At 42.8% G+C, this 27505-nt stretch overlaps 1 protein-coding gene across 1 annotated transcript in view; it reads left to right on the top strand.

Annotated features, from left to right (window-relative positions):
• The window catches only part of AR (androgen receptor), a 97626-nt gene extending 72115 nt beyond the window's left edge, over positions 1–25511 (top strand). The window contains exons 4-8 of the mRNA XM_039488793.1: positions 11847–12134; positions 19286–19430; positions 22591–22721; positions 23462–23619; positions 25074–25511. Coding sequence (XP_039344727.1) covers positions 11847–12134; positions 19286–19430; positions 22591–22721; positions 23462–23619; positions 25074–25229 — 878 coding nt within the window. The 3' untranslated portion in view covers positions 25230–25511. The remainder of the gene's footprint in view (positions 1–11846; positions 12135–19285; positions 19431–22590; positions 22722–23461; positions 23620–25073) is intronic.
• Positions 25512–27505: the final 1994 nt, after the last annotated feature.

Here is a 27505-nt window from a genome sequence, read left to right as displayed (position 1 = left end):
AAATCTACACCCCTAAGCGACATAGTTGTACAGACTTAGCCATACCCCCCATCATGTGTAGACAGCACTATGCTGGTGGTAGAGTTTCTCCTGTCAACACAGCTACTGCCTCTCGGGGAAGTGGATTAACTATGCCGATGAGAGAAGCTTTTCCATCAGCATAGGAGCGTCTTCACTAACGTATTACAAGGGCACAGCTATACCAGCACAGCTGTTACACTGTAGGTCCTGTGCCCTGGCCATGGAAGTGGTAGCATCCTGATTTTACAGGTAGGAAAACAGGCATAGAGAAATGAAGGGTCTCACAATAAGGCAGAGTCAGAGTTAGTTGAGAACTCCCATATTACTGGTTCTCTGATCTGTGCTTGACATCATCACTTGGTCAATAAGGGGAGAGCGAGGGTTTGTTTTTCAATAAACAGCTTGAACCCTGGCTTCCCCTGTGGCTGCCTCATCACATTTCACTTGAACATTTGTGGAAAGGCCTGAAGTTAATTAAAAGTCACAGAGTTGTAGAGTTCTCAGTCCACATCAGCGGTTTTCTTTGCGGGCCTTTAAGCTTTTGTGTTCACTAGTGGAAAAAAAGGTGTGGTCTTATCTCAAGTTAGCTAACACAAGGTCAAATTCTAGTGAGAACAAGGCAGTTCGTAGCTTTCAGCAGAGTTAGCGGGTGAAGGTAAGCCCTAGACTCCCCTATGGTCTCTAAGGGTATGTCTACAGGGCTGTGTGTCTCGGAGCCCAGGTCAACTGACTCAAGCACACTGGTCTCACTCTATGGGGCTAAAAATAGCAGTGTAGACATTCTCGCTTGGGCTGGAGCCAAGGCTCTGAGACCCAGTCTGAGCAAGAACATCTCCATTGCTATTTTTAGTCCATAGTATGAGCCTGAGTCTATTGACCCAGGCTCTGAGACTTGCTACCACTGGCCTTTTTTTATTTTTTTATTTTTTTTAATTTTCAGTGTAAATGTATCCTAACTTGACCTGCTCACCCTTGTGAAAGCTACAGACTGCCTTGTCTTTACTAGGAATTTACTGCATGTTAGTTAACTCGAGCTGAGAACACACCTCTTTCCTAGAAGAGAACACCTTTTTATTTTCCCTGTGTGGGCTGGTGGAAACATTAGATCAGAAAAAAAAGGGGGTCAGAGCGGCTACAGTCCACTCTCCCTGGTGAGCACCAGCTCCAGTGTGTCACCCTGGCATTCCTGATGTTCCATTGTGTTGTTAGCACTTCAGAGGGGGCCATGCTGGATCCAAGTGTCACCTGCCATACCAGGTATGTGAGTTAGCAGCAAAGCAAGTACTACAAATCCCCACAAAAACTTCTAAGTGCACTGAAATGTGCAGCTCAGCGGGGCCAACCAAAATGTCCTTAGAATATCACAGAGGAGACACTGTATTAAGCAGATGTTTTTAAAACTCAGGCTGATGCCCCATAACTAACTGGGGGCATCACAGGAAATACGAAGGCTTCTTTTGCTGCAGTTGGCTTGTTTCCAGGTCACCATGCTCCTCTTGGAGTGTGCAAGCAGCTATCGTTTAATGGCGAAACGAATCCCAATAGACAAGCCATTTCTGGGTCAGTAAATACCAGGAAGAGAGAGAGAGAAGTCCTGTTTCCTCTGCCTTTTCTGTCTGCTCTGATTGCTGAGTTGGTAGTTAATATATCTCTTCAAGGCTGTGTTGTTACACTAATCACTTAATTTTTTGGTTCTACCTGAAGGCGCCATATGGGGAGGCTACATCAGTATTTGGAGTAGCTCATGTTGATCATGTAGCCAGTTAACAGAGTCAGTGTACCAGTAGTAACCAGTAAAAGGGTAAATGGGCCTGGTGGGAACCCAGGTGATATTTAGTTTCATGAAACATCTGGAATGTTTTATTTTATGTTCTGAGATTTAACGAACCTTTTGTTTGCATTTCAAGAAACATTCCTTCCCTTAATTTAAACTCTTGTTAATCCAGGGAAATTTAATAAAAACTGTGGGGGCCAGATTTTCAGTTACACCAAAGCACCTTTACACCACTCACTCCCACTTTCGGGTGACTTTATACTGCCCGAGTGATGTAAAAGGCCTAGTGTAAATGAATATCTGGTTCTGTCTTTTTGACTAACTGGAAGTCTGTGCAGGGTAAGGTCCATGTTTGAAAGTCATTTTTGCCAGGTCTCCAGGCCAACTACCGTAGAAGAATAAAAGATGAAAAACATACGATGCAGCTTTGTCAAAGCCAACTCAAAACCAAACTTTCAAAGTCTGAGGTTTGAAATCTAGACTCTGTAGCTTAATTGGCCAAACCTACTCTCTTTTACAAGTAGGCACTTTATCAACCTCAACTACCACATTTCCATGTACAAGTATCAACATGCCCAAGTGCTGCCAAGTTTCCTCTCAGATTTATACTCTTTATTTGTTAAAATACTTTTATTTAAAAGTACCATTAATGACTCATCTGTGGTGAACTTTGATGTATATTTGATGTGAGCAGGGGGCAGAAAATACCCTGAAACTGGGCTGATGGAACATCTAGCAGCCAGAGCAAGGGAGTTGCCAGTTAAGCTACCTATGGTATAATATAATGAAAATGAAAGAGACTGGCAGCATTAAACACAGCATAAAATGAGGTGTGGGAGCCTTCATTAATGATTGTTAGCTACATAAACACGTTAATTTCACAGTGTTTTCCATTGCTGAGCTGGATAATATATGATGGGGATTGTTAGGCTGCTGTGAAATAATCAAGGAACTTGTCAGTGAAAAGGCTCAGTTTTGTTGGTCTCTGGGGAGCAATGATTTAGACTAGTTTTTTTCCCCATCTCCAAGATTATTCTAACCACTCCCCTCTCCCCATCATGCACACACGCTCAGTAGAGCAGTAAATGCCCTGCCTGACCCTTCCACGTTTACACCAGCAAATAGTGCATTTGAAAAAATGGTAATAACACAATGAGGGGAAGGTCAGAGGCAAGCAATCAGCCCAACCCCCACCATCCATTCCTTCCAGACAAGAAGTAGGGAAAATAAATTGCCGAATGTAAACACGCTCTCTCGCTCTCATGCTCTCTCACTGCTGGATTAGCGCACAAGGTCTGGCTAGCTGTTCAATCACACTGTGCCAGGTGGGGGAGAGGCAGGCTACATAACCTGAAAGCTGGCTCTTTCATAGATTAATATGTCCAATAGACCGTGACTCTTTCACAATCAAGCATCACTGTATGAGCAAGATGTGGGAGAGACCCAAAGTGCAGGAAGTAAAAATGGATGGGTTCTGCCTCACCTGATATAAGAAAAACCAACAGTCCTTGTAAGGTGAAAACATACCTCGGTGAGCTGTTCAGAACATTCAGCTGTTTTGAATTTGTCATTCAAAGCTCAGTTCTGCTCCAAAATGTGATTGTAAAAATGGAATAGTGGGGCTCTCTTTTTTGTCTCTGTGAGTCCAGATCAGATTTGCTCTTTTACAAGTAGAAGACAAGGGGGTTGTTTTTACTGTCTTCCAACCCTGGAAACTCACTTTGGTGCCTGTGAGTCAAGCTGAGGTTTTTCCTGCTCACTCTTTGGCAACAAGGAACATTTCGTAGTCAGAACGTCACTATCAATTTCAGCTGATAGCATACAGTTCAGAATGGAATGCTGCTTGTTCCTCCAGAGTTTAGTTGAATATGAAGGGCTAACAGAAGTAAGACCCACCAGAGAAAGATTTAGCCAGCAAAGTGAGCAAATGTGACTGAATTCATATGAGGAGCAGATCAGCAAAGTTAAGAAGACGCCATTTGGAGCACATTTCAAAGCAGAAATGCATCATGAAAGAAAACCCTACACGCCCCTGATGGGTCGTGATGTTTGAACAATAATTTTTTTACTGCTGAACATGGCCAACCTGCTGGACATGGCCAACCAAAACTTCCTGATGGCCAGTTTATAGCCATTTGTTCTTCTGTCCACGTTGGTGCTGAGCTTAAATAATTCCTCTCCCTCCCTGGTATTGTGACATCTCCTACCGCCAGTGTAAAGGATGTGCTTGGGAGGGACTCCATTACATTCCGAAGGCTCGCATTGTTTCCTGCCTTATAGTCCTGACTGTCACTTAAGGTAATGGCAAAACTCCCATTGATTGTAATAGTGCAGGATCAATACATATATCCCCTGGAGGCTCATCATAGCCATCTTTGGAATGAGGAATGCTAGAGTGGGACTCCTTTGGGAACTGATCTGCACTTCCTTAATTGGCCAGAGGGGTCACTGTTCAACGGTGCACTGTATGTATTACTTCTGGCCCTTGCCAGCCTGGGAAGGACAGAGACAAGGAATCAAACCAGGATCTCCAGCACAACAGTGCAGAGCGCTAAGCCCTTGACCAACAGAGCAGCCTTTTGTTATGTTTGCAAAAGCTAACATGCCTTTATTTATTTTTAAGCTCTTTTTCTTTTTACTTAAAGATTCATAGTGAAATTTCCTTGAATAAAAGCAGCCATACATCATTGCTACGTTCTCACATAGGACAGACTGACAATTAATGCTGCTAACGATGGGGCGTAGTTTTCACTCTCCAGGTCACCCTGACCTGTTCTGCCTCGTCTGTTTTACATTTGTTTTTAATGCTGGTTTAAAAGTAATTCTAAAGCCATGTATGCTGTGAATTCACGCACTGCTATTTTTCCCCCCAGTAGAAAGACAAAGCATTCAAGAATGCTTCTAGGGTCAAACAGTTCATATTAACTGTTTATTAATCACCAGTCACTTCTGGGTAGAGAGCTATGTGTGACCAGGGAACCTGCAGCTTTGAGTATTTATAGTGCTATAGGGAGGAGACCAAGCAAATGTCTTATTTAAAACTCTCTCTGCTTTGGCACAGAATTGCAGTTCTGAAGCCTTCATTATTGATTTAGTTCACTCTGACATGAGAGCTGAAATCCATTAAACAGGATCTTCTCATGACCCATACCATCAAACCAAAAAAAGGGGGACAATGGAAGAAGTGAAGTAGTTATAGCACTTGGTAACGTTTGTAACTTTTCAGCAAGAGTCCCCAATGCACATCACGCCTGCCCTAGAGTCTCCCTTGTTATTGCAGACCTGAACACCTATACAGCTGTGCTGATGCATCTCAATCCTGACCTGCAGTAACCCCTCTGTTCCACTTGTAAGCAACCAAACATCTCTACTAATGAACCTTACACAGTCCTCTTCCAGTTTTGGTCATGCACCAATCTATTCAAATTCTTTGATGGTGTCAACAAATGTGTGGACAAGGGATATTCAGAAGATTTAGTGTACTTGGACTTTCAGAAAGCCTTGGACAAGGTCCCTCATGAAAGGCTCTTAAGCAAAGTAGGCAGTCATAGGATAAGAGGGAAGGTCCTCTCATGGATCAGTAACAGGTTAAAAGACAGGAAACAAAGGGTAGGAATACATGCTGTTTTCAGAACGGAGAGAGGTAAATAGTGGTGTCCCCCAGGGGTCTGTACTGGGACCAGTACTATTCAACATATTCATAAATGATCCAGAAAAGGGATAAACAGTGAGGTGGCAACATTTGCAGACAATAAAAAATTACTCAAGATAGTTAAGTCCAAAGCTGAATGCAAAGAGTTCCAAAGGGATTTCACAAAACCGGGTGGCTTGGCAACAAAATTGCAGATGAAATTCAATGTTTATAAATGCAAAGTAATGCATATTGGAAAACATAATCCCAACTATGCATAAAAAATGATGGGGTCTAAATTAGCTGTTACCACTCAAGAAAGAGATCTTGGAGTCACTGTGGATAGTTCTCTGAAAACATCCACTCAATGCGCAGTAGCAATCAAAAAAGCAAGCAAAATGTTTGGAACCATTAGGAAAGTGATAGATAATAAGACAGAAAATGTCATAATGCCACTATATATATATCCATGGAATGCCTACACCTAGAATACTGCATGCAGTTCTGATTGCCCCATCTCAAAAAAGATGTATTAGAATTGGAAAAGGTACAGCGAAGGGCAACAAAAATGAGTAGGGGTATGGAACAGTTTCCATATAAGGAGAGATTTAAAAGATTGGGATTTATCAGCTTGGAAAAGAAACGACTAAGGGGAGGATATGATAGAGGTCTATACAATTGTGAATGGTGTGGAGAAAGTGAATAAGGAGGTGTTATTTACCCCTTCACATAACACAAGAACCAGGGGTCACCCAATGAAATTAATAGGCAGCTGATTTAAAACAAACAAAAGGATATATTTCTTCACACAATGCACAGTCAACCTAAGGAACTCATTGCCAGGGGATGTTGTGAAAACCAAAAGTATAACAGGGTTCAGAAAAGAACTAGATAAGTTCATGGAGGATAGGTCCATCAATGTGTCAAAGAAAAACTCAGTTCTCGCAAATGGCTATTAGTCAAGATGGTCAGGGATGCAACCCCATATGTTCTGAATGCCCCTAGTCTCTGACTGCCAGAAGCTGGGAGTGGATGATGGGATGGATCACTTGATGATTGCATGTTCTGTTCATTCCCTCTGAAGCACCCAGCCACTGTCAGAAGACAGGATACTGGGCTGGATGGACCATTGGTCTGATTGTTCTTATTTTCTTAGGTCCTTATAATTTTGTCAGTCCATTTTAGTCTGTAATCGCAGCCTGTAGAACCCACTGCTATTCTGGTCTTGGCTTCCCAGCCCACAGTTCTGCCCATGCACCTCATTCCTGACTTGTAGCACCCCCTGTTGTTCCAGTCTGGATTTCCTCCTTACCAGAGACTGAAATGTGGCAGACATGCTTAAGTCTTACATATTAAAGCCAGAAGGACCCATTGTGATCATCTAATCTGACCTCCTGTATAACACAGGCCAAAGGACTTCCCTGAATTAATTCCTGCTGCAAGTCCAATAGCTGTGGTGGAACTAGAGCATATCTTTTAGACAAATATCCAGTCTTGGTTTTAAAATGTCCAGTGACGGAGAATCCATCACAACCTGGGTAAGCTGTTTCAATAGTCAGTTATCCTCAGTGTTTAAAATTTGCGTCTTTTTTCTTGTCTGAATTTGTCTAGTTTCAACTTCCAGCCATTGGATCTTATTATATCTTTGTCTGCTATACTGAAGAGCCCTCTTGTATCAAATTTCTGTTCCCCATGTAGGTTTTTATAAACTGTGATCAAATCACCCCTAAACTTTCTCTTTGATAAGGTAATTAGATTGAACTCCTTGCATTTCTCACTATAAAGCATGTTTTCAAGTCCTTTAATCATTCCTAACACTAGACCTGGACACAGTATTCCAATAGCATTTGCCCCAGTGCCAAATACAGAGGTAATATAACTTCCCTATTCCTACTTGATGTTCCCATTTATACATACAAGGATCACGTTATCCCTTTTGGCCACAGCATGGCCCTGGGAGCTTACGGTCAGCTGATTATCCACCCTGACCCTGAGTCTTTTTCAGTCACTGCTTCCTAAGTTAGAGTCAGCATGGCCTACATTCTTTGTTCCCAGATATGTGACCCTTACATTTGGCCGTATTGAAACATATTGTTTTATTGCAGCAGGTTTACCAAGGGATTCAGATCGTTCTGTGTCAGTGACTTGTCCTCTTCATTGTTTACCACTTCCCCAATCTCTTTGTCAACTGCAAACTTTATCAATGATGAGTTTGTTTTCTTCCAGGTCATTCATATATTTTTTGTAATAGTGTAGGGCCAAGAACCAATCCCTGCAGGATCCCATTAGTCTCACACCCACTCAGTGATGATTCCCTATTTACAATTACATTTTGAAACATCAGTTAACTAGTTTTTAACCCACTTACTATGTGCCGTGTAGAGTTTGCATCATTATAGTTTATTAATCAAAATGTGTTGTGGTACTGAGTCAAATGACTTACAGAAGTATAATACCTCAACACTGTTGCCTTTACCAACCACATTTGTTATAAAAAATGATATTAAGGTAGTTTGACAAGATGTATTTTCCATGTTAAATTGCATTACTGGTATTACCTTCTTTTTGCAGTCATTCCATTATTTAGCCTAGGTTTGAAATCAGGCAGACAGTCCTGTAATTACTTTAGTGAGCCCATTGACCCTTTGTAAGTATTGGCACATTAACTTTCTTCTGGTGCTCTAGAACTTCCCCCAGTGTTCCAAGACTTAATAAAAATCAACATTAGTGGGCCACAGAGCTCTTCAGCAAACTCTTTTAAAACTCTTGGAAGCATGTTATCCAGACCTGCTCATTTAAAGATGCCTCACTTTAGTAGCTGCTGTTTACACCTGCCTTAGTTACTGTTGGAATGCAAAGTATTTCATCATTATCATCATCATCATATGATGTGAATACATTATCTGGCTTTTCCCCAAACACAACAGAAATATTTATTGAATAAAGAGTAAAGTGAGAATATCAAACTCATCTCACTTGTAATTTGTGGTAAGTAGGTGGAAGACCAATGCATTTAACCCAGTATATTGTAAGGCTCCCAGATTTTTCATATTTCTAGTAACAGCAAAAGCAGTTAATATATTTTTCACTATCATTATTCATCTAATTATTTTGCAAGGGTATTTGTAATGATGGCAGCACATTATTTACAGATTGAGGATGGGGAGCCAAAAACCTCCTCTCATATCTTCACAGTAGAGCTTGACTCTAATTATTTTTGCTCCTCTGCATGTGCAGAGTGACAGTTGCCATCAGTGGGAATTTTGTGCACATAAGCAAAGCAAAAGACCAGTCAAGAGGAGCTGTGCTAATTTGAAAGGTGGTGGGGAGGAGGGCGAGGTGTTTCCCTGCATGCTGTGTTTGTCCAGATGTCTGAATGCTTCACCCATGCTCTCACTGAAACAACCTCTCATGGTTTTAGATTTAAAAAAAAATTAAAAAGGTAAAACATTGAAAAGGACTGGATAGGTAACATGATATGGGATGGGACATATACGGGCCTAGAGAAGTACGCACCAATGCCATGGAAATACCAATACCTTAGAGAAAGCTGCTCATTTTTCAGGCTGAATACAATATAATTCCTCCACTGAGAAAAGATCTGAAATTCCTCTGGATCTAGTAAATCAGATTTTCATTGGTGATGGGAAGAATCAAACTTCTCCATCCCTGGCAATAAAAATAAACACAAATGCTTATATCTTCCTTCTCTGTGAAATGGGAATTATTCATATCACTGACACTCCTTGTGGACAATAACATATATAACATATATATTCTCATTAGAGTTGGGGTGATTATTTCAACTAACTGTTTTCTTTCTTCACAATGATCCTTTTTACCACTATTAATTCACTCTTTAAAAAATGAATACAACACTTACTGTAGGTCTCACATATAAACAGATCCATGCACATGTATGTTATAGCATACAATAACAGCTACCTCTTTGTAGATGCAGGACCTATAATGGCTGACACTTTTCTTGGTTTATTTGTCTTGATTATTCAGCACTGAAGGGACTAATTTGAAATTTCTCTCCCTCATTGAAGTGGAAGGACCTTGTTCCCTATAAGCACATAGATTTTTAAAAGTACAGCACAGGGTTGAACTGAAGGACATCAGCATGTCACCATGACATTGACTCGCTCATTCATGCCTCCAGCCTTTCCAGATTTTTTATGGATTATGGTGGGATTTCTAATAACTGGGAATTGGCACTTTGTACTCATGTCTCTCCTTGTTTGTCCAAACCCAAATCACGTATTGACTTACAGTGCACAGTTCTCCTGTTCTGTCCTGATGATAGATTTTTTAGGGAAGGTATCTCAAGGTTACTAACGGGGGGGGGGGGGCAGCTACATCACTCTGAGTCCTGATGATATGTCTGCCATCAGAGATTTGGAGGAGTTTGAGAGGAGTGATTTTGTTTTTTGTTTTGCTTGTGACCCACACAAATAATTGCAAGACTATGTCATGCTGCACTTTGGTCTTGTTTTCCATGCTACTCTCTGATTTTTATGGCCTTGTTCTCATTTTCTCAGAGCAGCCTCCCTTAATTGCTATTACTGTAGATCATCCAAAGCATATTATTTAAAGATCAGCCTTTGCATTGATTTACAAAGCTGCACTTTGACTTGACATTTTTACGTTTTGAGGCTTGCTTTTCTAATTACAGCCGAAAGGAAGTTTCAGATGAGTATCATATAACGTAGGAACCAGAACCCCAAGGACAACAGTTTTTGTGTTATTTTCTGTGCTTGAACTAAGCAATCAGCTTTTTATCGTGATTGATTAATTTTCATTGGGGCTGTTGGGGATAAAAGGTTTACCATCTAGAGTAACATGCTCAGCTCCGTAAATTTCATACATATGAGCCATTATAAATTAAACTGAACACTAAATACCCAATCTCAAAGCATTTCTAAATTGTACACATGAAGTTCCTGGTATTTTGTTCATAGACTGTATAATTTGTATGTGAGATCTAACCATCTGTCCATCTATCTAATGCAGTGGTTCTTAACCAGAGGTACGTGTACCCCTGGGTGTATGCAGAGGTTTTCCAGGGGGTACATCAAATCATGTAGATATTTGCCTAGTTTTACAACAGGGTACATAAAAAGCACTATCATAGTCAGGACAAACTAAAATTTCATACATATACTGTACACTGAAATTTAAGCACAATATTTATATTCCAGTTGATTAATTTTATAATTATTCGGTAAAAGTGAGAAAACGAGCAATTTTTCAATAATAGTGTGCAGTGAGACTTGTATTTTATGTCTGATTTTGTAAGCAAGTTGTTTTAAAATGAGATGTAATGTGGGGGTACGTAAGATAAATCAGACTCCTGAAAGGGGTACTGTAGTCTGGAAGAGTTGAGAGCCACTGATCTAATGTATCTGTCTGTCTAATCTATGAGGTCCATCACTGTAGAGTGTAGGTGTTGGCTTCTAGAATATCCTCATTGTGGCATCCTATGCACCTCAATTTGCCATCCGTATGCTGACATCACACATCCACAAGGCTGCAGCTCCACCTGATCCTGGCTAATTGCCATCTTGTCTTGAGTGTTGCCTGTTTTGAAGGAAGTGACTGAGATGGTTGTGGTGAAGCAGCTCTGGTGCCATCTAGTCTTTTGATTTCCTTGATCCATTTGTAGAGTGAGTATCAAGTAGGAATGCTTGAGTCCTACAGTGTTTGGCTTAGGTTCATCTGGCTGTTCATGGCTTATTTTCTCCCTCTGCTTAATCCTGTAATAAAGTTACAGTATTGGATTTGTGATGTCACAATAATTTGCATGGCAATAGTGCCTAGATACCACAGTGATGGATGTAATATAAATTTCCAGCAGGATAACTATGATGTAGAGATTGTGCTACGTTGTGGTGCCACAGGGTGATTGGCTTCTGTGCTTCCGAGTTGCATGGTGCAGTGATTTATTTGCTGTCGGTCATATGTTGGGTTATGGTTTTTTTTTTACTTGCATAGTTGTTTGGATCAATACATGCCCTCCCACCCACTCTTTCCTTAACACACACATGCAGTCATATTCTTCTTCTCTCCCCAATCCTTCCAAAATAAATATATCTGAAAGTAACACCATGCAGATGGGACTGATCGCTCCTGAGGTCAAGCAACCTTGTCCTTGTCTCAGTAACACTGTTTGCCATGTATGGATTAAAGGCTTGAATGCTTTCTGTGTATAATAGACCTCCATCCTTGTTCTTACACAGTGCCCTATTACCATGGCACCTGGATAACTTTCCATGCTGTGGCTGTCGCTAGACTAAATGTGAAAGTGCAGCTCTTTTTCAGCTTCACCCTCCTTGTGGGTGGTGGGGCTGGAAGTGTAAGAAGCCTTAAGATTGTTTTATATTTAACCATCATGCCGAGCTGTGTCATTTTTCACAGCCCGCAAGCTGAAGAAACTGGGCAACCTGAAGCTGCAAGAGGATGGTGAGGGAGCCAGCTCATCCAGCCCAACAGATGAGCAGGCCTCCAAGATGGTGATGACACGCATCGATGGGTTTGAGTGCCAGCCCATTTTCCTCAACGTCCTGGAAGCCATTGAGCCTGGTGTGGTGTGTGCAGGCCATGACAACAACCAGCCTGACTCCTTTGCTGCTCTGCTGACCAGCCTGAATGAGCTTGGGGAGAGGCAGCTGGTGCATGTGGTGAAGTGGGCAAAGGCCTTGCCAGGTGAGAAAAATTCCAGCACCTTCCCCTACATCCCTAAAACCATCACACTCAAATCATGGCAGGGACATGTTTCAATAGAAGAATCATATAATCTGGGCCCCAAAACCACAACATTTGTAGGGGTGCATTTTCAGAATGTTTTCTTCTGTGAGCACAAATTATACCCACAACATTTGAGTGTAACCCACATTGCCGTAGCATGGGATTTGTGCCCCTCTAGTGCCTGGTCCATGAGACGTTATTGAGTCTGCTGCAGCTGTAGACGTTTGCCCCGTTAGCTCAACCAGAAGAGGCTTGTGCTTTTAGAATGAAAACTTTTGGGTTCAGTCCCTGCTTGGGTTCATTCCTTTGGCAGGTGGTTATCACATGGGTATGGTTTTGGCCACAGTTAAATAGCTTCTGCAAATCTAAGCACTGGGTTTTTCAAATATCTGAATTAGGGTGACCAGATGTCCCGATTTTATAGGGACAGTCCTGATTTTTGGGTCTTTTTCTTATATAAGCTCTTATTACCCTCCACCCCGTCCCGATTTTTCACACTTGCTCTCTGGTCACCTTAATCTGAATGTTTTCTAGACCAGCAGGAGTGGAAGTTGCTGTAAAGAAGAGAAGCTTCTCTATTCTTCTCTGTGCAATGATCTCTGTCTGCTTTAGGAGGAATGTTAGGTTCAGGCAGGAGCTGCAGCATTACTTCTTAAAATAAAGGACCAACACCGTGACACACTCCTGGGAGAGGATGGAAGGAGTGAATTCTCTGAGGGAAGGAATAAAAACAATGCTGTTGGATAATGTAGGAGGTGGAAGATGAGTAAAACGAGGCTGAAAGTAGCTAGGGAACAGAACACATTGGCATGAAAGAATCTATGCCCTCCCAGCCTGTTTCACATTGTATCTCCTCCAAGTGCTGGAATTTCATCTTAATATAATTTGTCAGAGTTTTAAATGCAAAATTTTCTCTGTCTCTCTCTCAGTCACATAAAACTATGGGACAATCATTCTTGGAAGTCTAAGTGTGCCAAAAATTGATTGGATTTTGGATTATTTAACACAAATTATAATTATTTAGCACAAATTAATTTAATGTTATCATACGTAGCAATATTAAATGAATGTGTTATTAGCAGATTAACACTATTTCATAGTTTATAGCATACTGCAAGAGAGAGCTACAGGAGAGAAGTGAGCTTCAGAAAGGGTTATCCTGTGGCAAACATCAACCAAACCTACATTCTAGACAGACTCTCTGATTTCATTAACCCTCTGGCTTCCAAAGATGCCTGAAGATGTCCTGTTTCATGCATTTGATTCTTAGAGTGCACAGCTGCTGGCAGCCTAATGGCCAGTGATTGTATTCCTGTGTGCCAAGAGCAGAGGACAGGCTGATGGTGACACCTATAAAATGTGGTGGTTTTTATGGAGGTACCTGGTAGTGACTCCATAGTTAGGGTTGCATTCTAAAATGGGTTTATAATGAGGCATTTGTTCCTGTTTTCTCCTAAGTAAGTGGCCAGTCAATGTGGCCCAGTTTCACACTGGATAGGTTTTCTGCCCTTTGAATTTTCTGTGTCATTTTTGTTTGATTTCCCTTCATATATGTTTAATAAGCACCCTTTGAATTTGTGCTGTAGTTGAAATTTTTCCTTGCAGCCCTACTTCTCACTGTCTGTTTTTAAAAAAAGTCTGTCTACATGACACTTGGTAAATAGGTGGATCCTGTACAGACCAGCTTCAGTTGGTTGGTTTTGTTTTCTCTCCCCCCTTCCCGCAGTTGGATTTTGGGTCACTTTTAGCCAGGGACAAGGGGGATGAGCATGCCTCATTCTCTCTGCAGTGACCCAGTGTTCATGCAGCCACATCAGAGGCAACTGTCAAATTGATGGTTTTTAAGATAGATACTTACATGTTAAAGTGTTCCAAGATTTCTGCATATTGGCCCTTTGAGTTAAGACTCTGTGGCTACTCCAGTGTGTTTTGTTATTTGGAGTTTGTTAGAAATCTTTTGTCTAATAATGCATTTATACAAGGTCACTCATTTGCTGTAGGGGTGCTAACTTAACTGGGAGTGTTTACCATTGTCTGGATAAACTTTGCTTTCCACTTTCTGAGCAGACACTGTTTTCCACTGTCTAGACAATACAGCTTCCAGAACAGAAAGTGGGTATTCAGTTATATTAGAAACCTCAATTTAATATAGCATGTCAGTAATCAGTGATGGAATGTAAACAATAAAATTTAATAAATTAAAATAACTGATTTTGATGAGAAGGGAAATAAAATTTCCAATTTTTGTTATTAAGCAAACTCATAAGCTGCCAATCTTGTAAAAATAAAAATGTCTAGTTGACGAATAAAAATGTTTAAGAGAGAAGCTAAAAGCATCTCTCCATAAAACTGTATTGTGTTAACATTAATTGAAAGAAACTATCTGGCTTTCAACACTTTAAAGTTAAAATGAACAATGACTTGACTCTTATTAAGATTTAACTTTGCACGTGTTGGGCTAGATTCACACTGAAGTACCACTTTAGGTCCCTAAATCCCAAAATCTGGCCCCACTGGGATTCACAAAACTCCTGCTCAGCTGCCCTCAAAACTTGTAGGTACCTAAAATCATTTTGTGCCTACATTTTTGCAGTAAAAGTTCCCTAGGCACCTATGTCTCTGCCTCCGAGTGTGCGCACTGCTGCCCCACACCAGGCATCTGTATGCCTAAGCCCCAGAGCGATGCATGACTGAAGGAATATAGGTATTTCTCTACTAAACTCACCTGCATGCTCAGACCTTGCCTACTGGATCTGGCCCCTGTAGGTGAGCTTGCACAAAACAGCTTTTGGGGGAGATGGAGCTCCCTTATAACTCTTAGCCCAGTGGTTAGGGTATCCAATTGGGATGTGGGAGCACTGATTTCCCCACTTCTCCCCAGCAGCTTCTTGCAAAAATGGCATAAGCACCTAACACCAGAGAGGGTTTGCAGTCAAGAATCCCAAGCAGAAGGAGGCACTTCCCTGCAACCTGGATTCAGGTGCCTATCTCCGAGAGAGGGGCGGGGCTTTGCACGCACACCTTTTGTTGGCACCTCTCATTGGAAAGGAGCCCCTTCACGTGCTGTGTTTTATGAATCCCAATTTTGGACACCCATCTCTCTTCATTCATTGTATATAGAGCCTCAGCGCCAAAATCAGGCTTTGTGAATCCAGTGATTTTTCTAGGTTTCTAAAAGTTGGGAATGACAATACTCGTTGTCACCCAGGCCTAAGTTCCTTTGTGAATCTAGCCCATTGTTATCATGTAGGTGTGATCATACCAGACAATCAGTTAAAAGATATATCATACTGCACTATTAAATTAATGGTCATGAATCATCTGATGAACAGAGAAAACCTTTGTTCACATCTGAATGAGCTCTCATTCGCATGAATAAGAGTCAAGAATTTAAATAGAATTGTTTTTTTAAATGAAATCCAAATCAGACTAAATATGTCCTTCACATTCTGTATTTGGGAAAGAAATCTAGTCTAATCTTAACAGAAGTCAGAAATTGCCAAAGTATCACCCAGATTATATTAGTGTAAATATGCTTTAAAATGTGGGAGGAAATACTGAATCTGATGCCTTTAAAAGTAAAGGGCAATATGTTGAACATTATTTAAACATTTAGCAATACGTACTGGGCCTAGATTTTAAAAAATGGCTAGTGATTTGGGGCACCCAGATTTTGAGACACCTTAAAGGAGCTTGATTTTCAGAAAAATCAGGCCTCTTGAAGGTGTCTTGAGTTGCGTACCCAAAATCATGAGTTACTTTTGAAAATATAGGCCACTGTGTTCATTGGAACATAGTAAAGCAGTCTCTTAGGCTGAAAGGCATTGGGAAATATTTCTTTTAAAGAATGTTCAAGTATTAATCATAAAGATAATAGTAACAGATTGCTCAGCAGAAGTCATAGAGTTTTAGAGAACATACTTAACAGATAATGAACAAAGGTGGCAGAGAATATGCTATATTAAAGATCAGGTGAAACATTTAACTAGTAAGTTGAAAAGCCAATATTAAGTCTTGAAGGGAAATCCAAGCAAGATGTGTGATGAGAACTGAAAATCACAGAGGCCCATTAGCTCTTTGATTCACACACAAACAACACAGCTCCAAAGCACATACAAGTGATTCCAACCTCAGAAGTGAATTAAGGAGAATAAACAGGTACTGATGTACAGGTTGAAGTTTTAGGCCACTGTTTCTTCCTCCTGATCCTGAACCAAGTGAAGGAAATCTTTTAAAAGAACTATAATGTCTCTCTCTCCTGCCTGTCCATCTTACATGTGGCAATGGTATGCCTTCCAGAATCAAAGCAGAACCCCCTCTTAAATATATTCTGTATCTTTTTGCCATGTGCCCTGGCTCAGAAGCTGCAGATCTGTCAGCCACTGCTGGTGCCCTGTCTAGAAAATCCATTTTCCAAGAGGTCGGGCAAGCATTTGAGAGACAATCCAAGCTGATGGCTTCAGATTGCACTGAGGTGGCTTCTCAGTAGTGGTCCTTGAATGAGATGTTAGTCCCACTCCCCAGGGAAGGTGCTTATCTGGAATGCAATTCAATAACCTTGCCTTGGGCAAGGTTAAACATGCATTCAGCACAGAATACAAAATGGAGGTCCTAATACAAAATGGAAGTTACAGTACCAAACAGAGTTAATTATTTGATCCAGACATGCCACTGTCTGTCCCGGGAGTTAGGAAGAAAAAGGTGCTTTAACAAAGTTTCATCTTCTGTCGCATCCCCCTCAACAGAAGGCACCTGCCCACTTACTGTAAAGACACTTAACAGCTTTGGAGTCCTTTTGAGCTCCTCAGTGCATGTGGATGCCCAAATTGCCATGTGTAGCAGTGGCTTTCATAAAGATGCAGCCATGCCTCTGCTTCCTTTTCACTGGTAAGGAACTGAGCCTTCTGACAGCCAAAAGGTCCTCCCCTTCTATGGTAACACAAGTTTAAAATAAAGAAATGGAACGACAGGCCCAGTGATAGTCCAGTCCTCCTCCCAGCCATTGTCTCTCTCTCTGAGAGGCCGTTCACTGTTGTCCCTTCATCCTGAGATATGGAGGGGAATCTTCATCCCAGCCTCTGCCAGGCCATTAATAGCTGCAAAAAATGCTCTTTTCCACTTGTGACTCAGCAAGAGACTGTGCCCCAGTCTACTAGAGAAAGATCTGATTACAGCAATCCACATATTCATGTCCTTCAGGTTCAAGTCAGGCTAGTCATTATATCTAAGAATGAAGCCTAGTAGCCCATTAAATTTTCGTCTGGTATAGATCTAGGGTGATCACCCTTCCCTTGTTTCACTGATTTGCCCCTTAGGGTGACCACGCATCCCTTATTTTAAGATGTATTGAAAGGTATTAAAACTGATAATAAGTACCATTTTAAACATTAAATTGAAGCTTATGATGATTGCATTGTATACTGGAAGGCAGTAGAAATATACGCATGAGAGAAAAATAAATGCTATGCTAAGGGAAATGGTGTTTCCCTAAAATTTCCCTTAAAATAAAGCAATGTCCCTCATTTTCTATGTGCCCTTCCCTTATTTCCATCCAACAAAGGCGGTCACCCTATATAGAACATCTGTCTGCACCGAAGCACAGGCTGCCATGAACAGGGTCACCCTGTGAACTCTCTACACTGCTTTCCCATTGAATATAGAGTCAAATTCAAAGGCTGTTTTTGAACATACAAAGCCTTCTATGGGAAACCTGAGTGATTGCCTCTCGCTCCGTGACCAACCCCTGCCAAGTCTGCTACTTTCCACTGCAGCCATTAAACTGCCGACCAGCAGATGGGCTTGTGAGTGCAGGAGAATTTGATGATTTTCTTTTTTGCTGAAGAAGCACAAGGATGCAATGGTAATAAGGGCCACGTAGATAGTGCTAAGACCACGTTGAACTGAATTGAGGTTTCTTCCTATTTCAAGAGACCAGCCATTGTAAACTGTCAAATTAGACTGAAGAATTCATCTACACACCAAATTCATTGGATAAGTAGGAAAGGCTTTTTATACATGTATTACCTTACTGAAAAGAGAACTTGGTTCTAAGTTAAATACTTCTCAGAATGCACATACCTGAGTTTATAAAGCATGGAGATGATTTAAATGTATAATGTTTACTTGCATTTTGCTAACAAGTCTCACCCTAGTTGCCTACAAGTAATATTGAGTCCATCAGTGCTTAAAAGTCCTGACAATGGAAAATCCCTTATACTAATTCCGCATAGCACTATTTAAACACAAAGTGTGCTTTCATGCAGTGAAATGAAAACTGAAAGAATGCATTCAATCCTAAAGCAATTACAGCATAGCGATAACACATGGTTTGTGCTCACTTGAAATTGACAGCTTCTCAGACAAGAGACAGAAAGAAGTTGGAGTTGATGTCTCATAATTATACGCTTAAGACTTTACCATTGTTTTAACATTTGGTCACAGTAATGTAAGAATTTATAGAAAGCTAAGATCAGGATTGCAGGTTATCTAGGGCTATATGTACTGATAAATATCCAGAGAAATTAGAAATAGCTTTGAATTACTGACTGCATACTCTGTGTATGTGTGTCTCTCTCTGTGAATTGCAAATGTGCTTGTGGCTGGACTATGAATCATCCTGAGAACACTATTTTATTGTTTATAAAGTTATTTGAGAGACTCTCGGAGAAAGATACTATATAAGTGCAACTTACTGTCCCATTTTATCATCCCAAGCTGTTTGTGTTTTCACCTGTTCTTTCTCTTCTTCCTACACTGAGTCACAACCCATCAATTGCAGCTTCTGGCTTGGAGGCTTCTAGTTTACTATCAGCATGTCAGTGCCATGGCTCCAGGGTTGCAATACAGCAAGGTTGCAATTTTGTCATCTGGTAGAAGGAAGAGACTGAATTAGTTTGTGTATGCAGACATCCCATACACACTGGCTCATAGCTGAACACATTGGTAATCTGGGACATATGGAGATTAGGCTGAGGGCCACCGTGTCCTAACTTTCTGAAGTCCCCAGGAGCACAGATTGGGAATTAAAGTGCTGTATTTAAAAAAAGAAATTCTGGTGAATTGTTTGAATCCAGACTGAACTTGTGATCTCTGTTTATGGCCTTTTGTAGGATTCCGTAACCTGCACGTGGATGACCAAATGGCACTAATCCAGTATTCCTGGATGGGTCTTATGATTTTCGCCATGGGATGGAGATCGTTCACCAATGTTAACTCCAGGATGCTTTACTTTGCTCCCGACTTGGTCTTCAATGAGTAAGTGTTAAATAGCAACAATTTGATATTTTGTATTGTTCATGTCAGAAAGGTTGCAGACAGAGAGTGAAAGAGGGACAGCTATCTAACAGGCTCCCGATAAGTACAGGTCAGATAACCTCATGCCGAGAGCTGCTCACAACATTTCAGAATTCAAGAATGTTGCTGATTTTCTGCTAGTTAGTCTGCCGAAATCTCCTTGAAGTGAGCCAGGAACAGTAGATGGTGCTACCGAGCCTCTCCTATCCTTCTTCACCAGGCCTAGAGTTTACATTCAGAGAGACGCCTCATTCAGAGAAAGGCGGTGCTGACTGCAAGAGACTAATCCCTGAGATCCTGCTGTGCTTCCAAGTGCCAGTGTGGCTTCCCCTTCACCGGTGGGCGGGTCAGGGTGTGATCAGATGTAGAGTGACCTAAAGTGCACACAGAAGAAGGAGGTGCTTCCAACTTCTGGGAATGTTCAGACTTCGGTTGTTCTTTCCCAGACACGTTCACTACTGCTAGAAATTAATAGACCAGACTACGAATAGCAGCTCTTTTATGAAACCTTTCTGTTGTGCCCAGCAACCAGGCTCTATTGCTCTGACGAGGCTTTTCAAAGGGTGGTTCAGAAAGCTCTGCACCATGCATTTCATTCTGAAACCACCAACTCTCTCCTTTGTCTGTCTGCCAGTCTTCCTCTCTCCCAAGGCTCTTACACCATACCCATTGCCAGGATATTCAAAGCACCTAATTCAATACATAGTTAAAACACTTGCCTTTGTCTGAGTTGCCTGAAATGAAAAGGGGTCTCCTTTAAATCAAGAGTTTGGTGGGTTTCTCCTTCATGCCTGTTGAGTTCTTAGACCCAAGCACAGTTGGGGAGGGATAGCTCAGTGGTTTGAGCATTGGCCTGCTAAACCCAGGGTTGTGAGTTCAATCCTTGAGGACAGGGCCGGCTCCAGACCCAAGCGCGCGCGTGGGGTGGCATTTTGCCGGGAGGGCGGCAGGCGGCTCCGGCGGACCTTCCGCAGTCATGCCTGCGGGAGGTCCACCGGAGCCGCGGGACCAGCAGACCTCCCATAGGCATGACTGCGGAGGGTGCGTTGGTCCCGCGGCTCTGGTGGACCTCCCGCAGGCATGACTGCAAGAGGTCCCCCGGAACCGCGGACCGGCGACCGGCAGCGCGCCCCCTGCGGCATGCCGCCGTGCTTGGGGCAGCCAAATTCCTAGAGCCGCCAATGCTTGAGGAGGCCACTTAGGGATTTGGGACAAAAATTGGTCCTGCTAGTGAAGGCAGGGGGCTGGACTCAATGACCTTTCAAGGTCCCTTCCAGGTATATCTCCAATTATTACCTTATAAATGGAGACATAATGAACTTGTTAGCTGGATTTACTGACAGCACGATAATCCTTGCAGAGCCAGTAGCAATTTGTGTAATGCACCTCACAAAGTGCAAGATATGTTTATAAATGGGAGCTTTGCATAGCTGACAGTGACCTGATTATTATGGCAAATGGCCTGGATGAGTAATGTCCCATCCTGGTAATATATTAGGGATTAGTATGTCAGGTCATAAACCATCTGTATACTACATGTTCTTGGGGATGTGATGTGACAACTGCGGGTATTTTTATAGGATGAGGCATCTGTGACCTTTTCCACACAGAATTGTCCCATTTTGTTTCACACTGTTTGGAAACCCCTGAACACCAAATCTCACTTGGCTGGAATGTTGGGCCTCATTGTCCATCGCGGTGTCAGGGACCTCAATCCCAGTGTCTGGTCTCTCTTCATCAAGGCCTCCCAGAAGGAGGAGGGTTGGCAAAGCCTGGCCCGTTGCCCTTGCTTTAGTGGAGGGCGAAAGTTGAGGAGACTGGGAATATCTCAGTACTGATGCCCAATGAGGCAGGGCTCAGTATCGATCTCCAGACCATTCCCCCTCTTCTTCCTTCTGATATTTTATTATTTTCTCTCCCTTTTTCCTCCTTCTTATCTTCCTTCCTCGCCAGGAAGCACCCCTGGGTTTCTCTCTTTCTTCCCTGTTTTTCCCCCTTCCCAGCCTCCCATACTGCTTCCCCTCCCCATGTCCTCCTCTTCCATACCCCTGTCTCTCACTTCTCCCATGCAGCTCATTTCTGCAGTCCTTACTCTCATGGGCAGTCTGACTGATAACAGAAAGCATTAGGCATGCTCAAATGGTACAGGATGAGGCATCATGCCTGTTTCCCCCTCTCCACCCACCCACCCACCGTACATATCTTCAGCCAGCACTGATGCTGTCTCCAGCACCTGACTATCGAGTCCTAACTTCAGTGCCCTAACTTCAGCTGGTGTTCTGGATACCTGCTCACTTGGAGCATTGCTCCTTCAGCTGGTAATGGCCTCTCCAGCTGCCCATACATTGGCATGTGCTCCAGGAGCCCCTAGTTTTCAGGTTGCAACTGCAGTGCTAGAAGTTTTAGGCCTGTCTGTGTGATGGGACATTTGCAGCTAATTCACCTCTGTGCTTATACAGTAAAGAAATCCATAGAAAAGGTACATGCAGTTCAGAGAATGATCAAAATAGTATGTGGGGGGGGGCAGGATTAGAGATTTAACAAGAGAATCTGCTTCCTGTCAAGGGAGCCACAATGGAACTGTTGCTTCAACGTTAATTTACCAGTTTGGAATGGTGGCAAAGAGTGTCAGAAGTTCCTGCAGTGTTACTGTCTGATTAGCCCTCAGCTAAATTGTGGCAAAAAAAAAAATAATAATCTTGAGGTTCCCCTCGTGTTGTCACTGAGACCACAGACAAAGAGTGTGAGCATGGTGCTCAGCACAAAGCCTGATTCTTCCTCCGAGCGCTCGCACCAGGATACACGCCTGTAGTTTGTTAAATATGGTACATTGTTGCTGACACTTTTCAGCAAGTGAGAGGGTCAGGTGAACCTTAAAATCCCCCTGATCATCCCATTCCCCATCAAGCAGATGCTAGGTGGTATTTTGGAAAACTTTCCTGAATTCAGGCCATGATGATGTTGAGATCCTACAAGAGATAAAGACTAGCTCCTTTTCAGATAGAACATGCTAGGGAAGATGCAAAGTTGTTGGGTCTTTGTCTTTTTTTAATAAATATCTCGATCAGCCTGCATATCAGACCAGCAGTGCTTTAACCTTCTCACCAATGCATCTTGCCAGGTACCGAATGCACAAATCCAGAATGTACAGCCAGTGTATCAGGATGCGACATCTTTCTCAGGAGTTTGGGTGGCTTCAAATCACTCCCCAGGAGTTTCTCTGCATGAAGGCTCTACTGCTCTTCAGTATTAGTGAGTGGCAGCATCCTTCTCTGAGCAGATTAATAGTTGATATGCCGTGTGTGACCCTGTATGTAGTTGGTTCCCCCTAGGGTGACCAGATAGCAAGTGTAAAAAACTGGGACGGGGGTGGGGGATAATAGGTGCCTATATAAGAAAAAGCCCCCAAAATCGGGACTGTCCCTATAAAATCGGGAGATCGGGTCACCTTCGTTCCCCCACATGTTCTGGCTGTGACTGTTTGCCTCAGCCATTGTGCTGAGAGGAAGAGAGATGACTTCAGAAATAGAAATTAGATGCCATAGTGGAAACTGCAAAGACCACTACAGCCATCCATCCTGCCCTCTGCATTTTGCAGAAGTCCTCCCGATGTAATTCCCTTATCTAACCTGCTCTTAAGTCCTACTCTTGATGGGGGTTTGGCCAACTCCCTTACCTAATTGCTTTTAATAAATTGACCTATGAGTGTGAGTGGCTGAGCGGGAAAATCTGACCACAGCTTGTGGTGGGTCTGATGTGCTACCTTTGTTTTGTAATAATGACAGCACCAAACAAAGGCTATGTTAGTAGAGGTGCAACCTGCCCCCAACCCCTCCCCACCCCTCATCCCTAGACAGTGAGCCTCAATCATCCACAGTGGGAGCGAAGATGAGGGGAATAACTGGGGATGTGGGGTTTTTTTCAGTCTTCCTGTTGCTCTTGTTTTCTTCTCTCCACATTATGATTGTTTCCTCTCCTTGTCCCCATGCCAGTTCCGGTGGACGGTCTGAAGAATCAGAAGTTCTTTGATGAACTTCGAATGAACTACATAAAGGAACTTGATCGTATCATCTCTTGCAAGAGAAAGAATCCCACATCCTGCTCTCGGCGCTTCTACCAGCTCACCAAGCTCCTGGACTCCGTGCAGCCTGTAAGAGGGGATGAAATGGCTGTAAATATGGAAGCAGTAATAACTATAGCTGGGGTCTACTAGACGACTCAGGGCTCTGAGATTTTGCAGGGGTGAGGCAGGAATCTTGCAGATACAAACAAGGTGCATAAGGAGATAGCTTCATAAATGTTGGCTGTAATGTCAGAAAAGAGGATTTTGACCTGAGATAATTTCTTTAATTACTTCTCTCTTTTATTGACGTTTCTATAGGCAAGAGCTCAGAGGCAGATGAACTCTTGAGAAAGATCCTGATTCTGTGCCAGTGTCACTGGTCATAGAGAACAAGGGAGAAAAACTTTCAGGAAACAATAGGATCTATAATACTGGTTACCCACAAACCTGTCCATTGCCTAAGATAACTAAACCAGATTAGCAGTTAGCTAGCCTCAGTATCTGCAATCTTGAAGGTATTTCTGGCATTAAGTGTAGTGAAGTACAAGGGAACACAGCAGAGAAACTAAAATGAGCGCCTGCATTTATTTTAGGTAGAACTTGCAAGTTTTTGATCACCGCCACTGTGGAAGGTAGTTTCGATGTTTTTCAAACATCCTGTGGGTTGTTAACTGCTCTTTAACTTTTCACTGGATACGCATGGAGGGCTTTTGGAAAAAGATACTGCAGTGTACTGAAGATCATAAAACTCAGTCAGTCAAATCAGCTGCACTCAGTCAGTCAAAGCCAACTGCCATGCCAAAGTGTGGTTCCTCTCTGAAAAGTGACTGTATAAGTAGCAATTACTCGAGGCCAAACCTGCTCATTTAGAGATTTTTTTTCTTCAAATTGCCAGTTCAGCCAAACGACACCTACTGGGATTGTTTTGATTTTAATTTTTTCTGGGGTACCTCTGAACTGAACTCCCCTTCACGGCTTCTGAGATCTGAACATCAAGCTGGGTCTTATCTGACTGGCACCTCATCAGCAATAACAAAAATTCTGCAGTCAGAATTTAGTTATCAATTCTGTTGGTGATTTGGTACAAGGCAGTACAGAATCCATCTGCATCCACACAGCTGTATCTCTGCAGGGAAACAATAAGAGAAACAGATTTTACTCAGTAAAGCCAGCAGCCCTGACTTCGAACATGCACAAGACGCTGGTCTCTGCTTGAATAAGATGCCGTTTGCACAGTCACTTTTCTGAGCAGAACCACAGTCTAGTTAGTACCTTCTGAATTTAGTGCCTGAACGCCACAGCACTCTCACTGCCTGGATTGCTCACTTGCTCATTCTCAGGATGAATAATGGCCCCTAGTGGCTATTTCCAACCGCAGAAGAGTTTGTAGCATCCAAACAGCAGAAACTATCACGTCTCACTGCACTGCTGCCTATCCTGTGGTGTGGTACCCTCTGTAGTCACCACAGTGTTAGCAGGAGCCACTTGTCAGAGAAGTTAAATCATTCATTTAACCTTCCTACTTTCTCTCTCTTTCTTAGATTGCCAGGGAGCTACATCAATTTACATTTGACCTTTTAATTAAATCGCACATGGTCAGTGTGGACTACCCCGAAATGATGGCTGAGATCATCTCCGTCCAGGTTCCCAAGATCTTGTCTGGGAAAGTCAAACCTATCTACTTCCACATGCAGTGATGTCCCGGAGGGAATCTCCTTCCCCTGCCACTCCCTTTCAGCCATCTCCTGCCTGTTCTCTCTGCACTACTATACTGCAGTGCCTTGGGGAGTCCCCTCTAAAGATACTGTATGCTGTGAAGATGTACAGTGCCAAACGACAACCTACTGGGATTCCTTTGATTTCAATTTTTTCTGGGGTACCTCTGAACTGAACTCCCCTTCACGGCTTCTGCGTATGTCTGGATGGCGCTGCATCTCTATAAATGTTGTGGCATGGTGACTTTGTGGCACTTGTTTACACCCTTGTGCTTGCGTATTTTCCACAGTGACATTTAGTGGCGCAGTGCCACGGGAAGTTTCAGACTGGGAGAAATTCCTCCGTTTGTTTTCTCTTTAAAGCAAACAAGAAGGTTAAACATGCAAGTTGGGAGGGTGGGTTATTTTTCTGACTAACCTGGGGTATTTTCCTTTTTGTTTGCATCATGTCTTCAAGAGGTATGTGAATTAAAAATGCAGTAGTAGTGAGACAGGAAGGGGACAGGGAAAGAGACCAGAGCATGGTGAAATTAGAAAGTCTATTTTAAAATCAGACAGTCCTGTTGCGGGAAAAATCCTTGTTATCGTCTGCTCTGGTCATGCCCGCAGACCCAAATACCACACCGCTCCAGCCGTACGTGCAGACCCATATACCGGGCCACTCTGGCCATACATGCTGACCCATATACCAAACCGCTTTGGTCAAGCGCCCAGACCCATGCACCCATGTGCAATCAGCAGCTTAGAGCAGCATTAAGTATTTACTCACCGAAGAAATGCCCAATTCACAGGAGTATTTGGAGTGTTGTCATGTCAGTAACGAGGGCTGGTGAGGATTATGACCTTTGGAACCCCTGAAGATTGCAGAGGGCTAACTTCCATCCAGGACATTTTTCCTGTGGACTGTGAGCCAAACTGGATCTAAGTCTGTCCAAAGACTGTCCAGACACCTAGTAATCACATTCCAGTTTTGAACATTATTTTTCCTCCACACCAGCAAACAAAGAAATTACCCACTGGCATCCATCTCTCACCTGTGCACCACGAGTGCCTGAAGTCTCCTCTCACCTCTGCCTCTAGCCTGCTCCTCTTGGATGTCTGAGGTCTCCACTTGTTTCTGCCCGTCACCGTGGATGTCTGAAGGCCTAGATTATCCAGTGGTGCTTCTCATTTGCCCTTTACCCGACCGTTTTGCAGATTCTTTCAGAAGCCAACACAGAAAAGAATCCCAGAAGCAAAGCGGTGAGATCTTTGACTCTTTGGGCTCTGTGAGGTCCAGTGACTTTGGGATTATCCCGCTCTTTTGGAAACAGTTGTACGTGGCCTGAGATCAGAGGCAACGCACGTGGGGGAGCATGTGAGGTCATGTGCCCCATCCTCAGATTTGCTGCTTGACTTACATTGAGCAGGCTCACATGGACTGAGCATGCTCAGTAACACTGCTGAAGCCGCCTGCCCTCACTCTGCCCTCCGGCAGGCACAGGTCATCTCTGCCTGAGATTCCCAGCTATTTCAGGGAATGGTAAAGAAAGCATTTAAGAGGCCTGTTCTCTTACTTAGGGGTTCCCATGGCTCCCATTAATGTTAGTAATTGATCTCCACCAAGGAAAGAATACACGCCCTCTCAGTGTCCCTAAAATTCCTACATTTTTAAATTAGAATCCAAACAAAGCCCAAAGCTAAACCTCATGGAGATGACTGTGTGTCGTCAGACTGCAGCACACTCAGTGAGATGCCAGCTGGAGAACTCTGCCTAACGCACATGCTATCATTCAAAACGAGATCAAAGGTTCGTCATCTTTGTTTATTGGCAACTTTCAGGGTCAATATTTCAGAGAGGAATGTGTGTTTCTTCAAGGCAGATTAATGTTGGCTTGAATCACCCCCCTGGCATTCCTAAGGACACATTGGCCCACCTAGGAATTTTATTCAGATTTGTTTTTTTTCTGAGGTTGTACTGCACGTGCAGGATCTGACCCTTCATTCCCTGGTGGCTCTGAGTTCCCTCCTGCGCCCTTCCCCTCATCTCATGAGCCCAACACAGCAACAAGAGCCCTGTTGGCAGGACTGGCTTATGAACCAGATTTTTGAAGAGGTGGATCTGAGTTCATCTTGTGTAATATGGCATCCCACTATGCCCGTGTGATAACAGCAGATTAAATTTGCCATAAGCCTCCTTTATACACTAGGCGAGTCAGAGGTTTAAGCCTGTGGATCCCCACCAGTTTTACTCTCCTCAAGTATGTGGGCCTTTTCCA

Source organism: Mauremys reevesii, linkage group 9 (assembly GCF_016161935.1).
Source record: "Mauremys reevesii isolate NIE-2019 linkage group 9, ASM1616193v1, whole genome shotgun sequence".
In the NCBI taxonomy this organism is placed as follows: Eukaryota; Metazoa; Chordata; order Testudines; family Geoemydidae; genus Mauremys; species Mauremys reevesii.
This window is presented reverse-complemented; position numbering and strand designations above follow the sequence as displayed.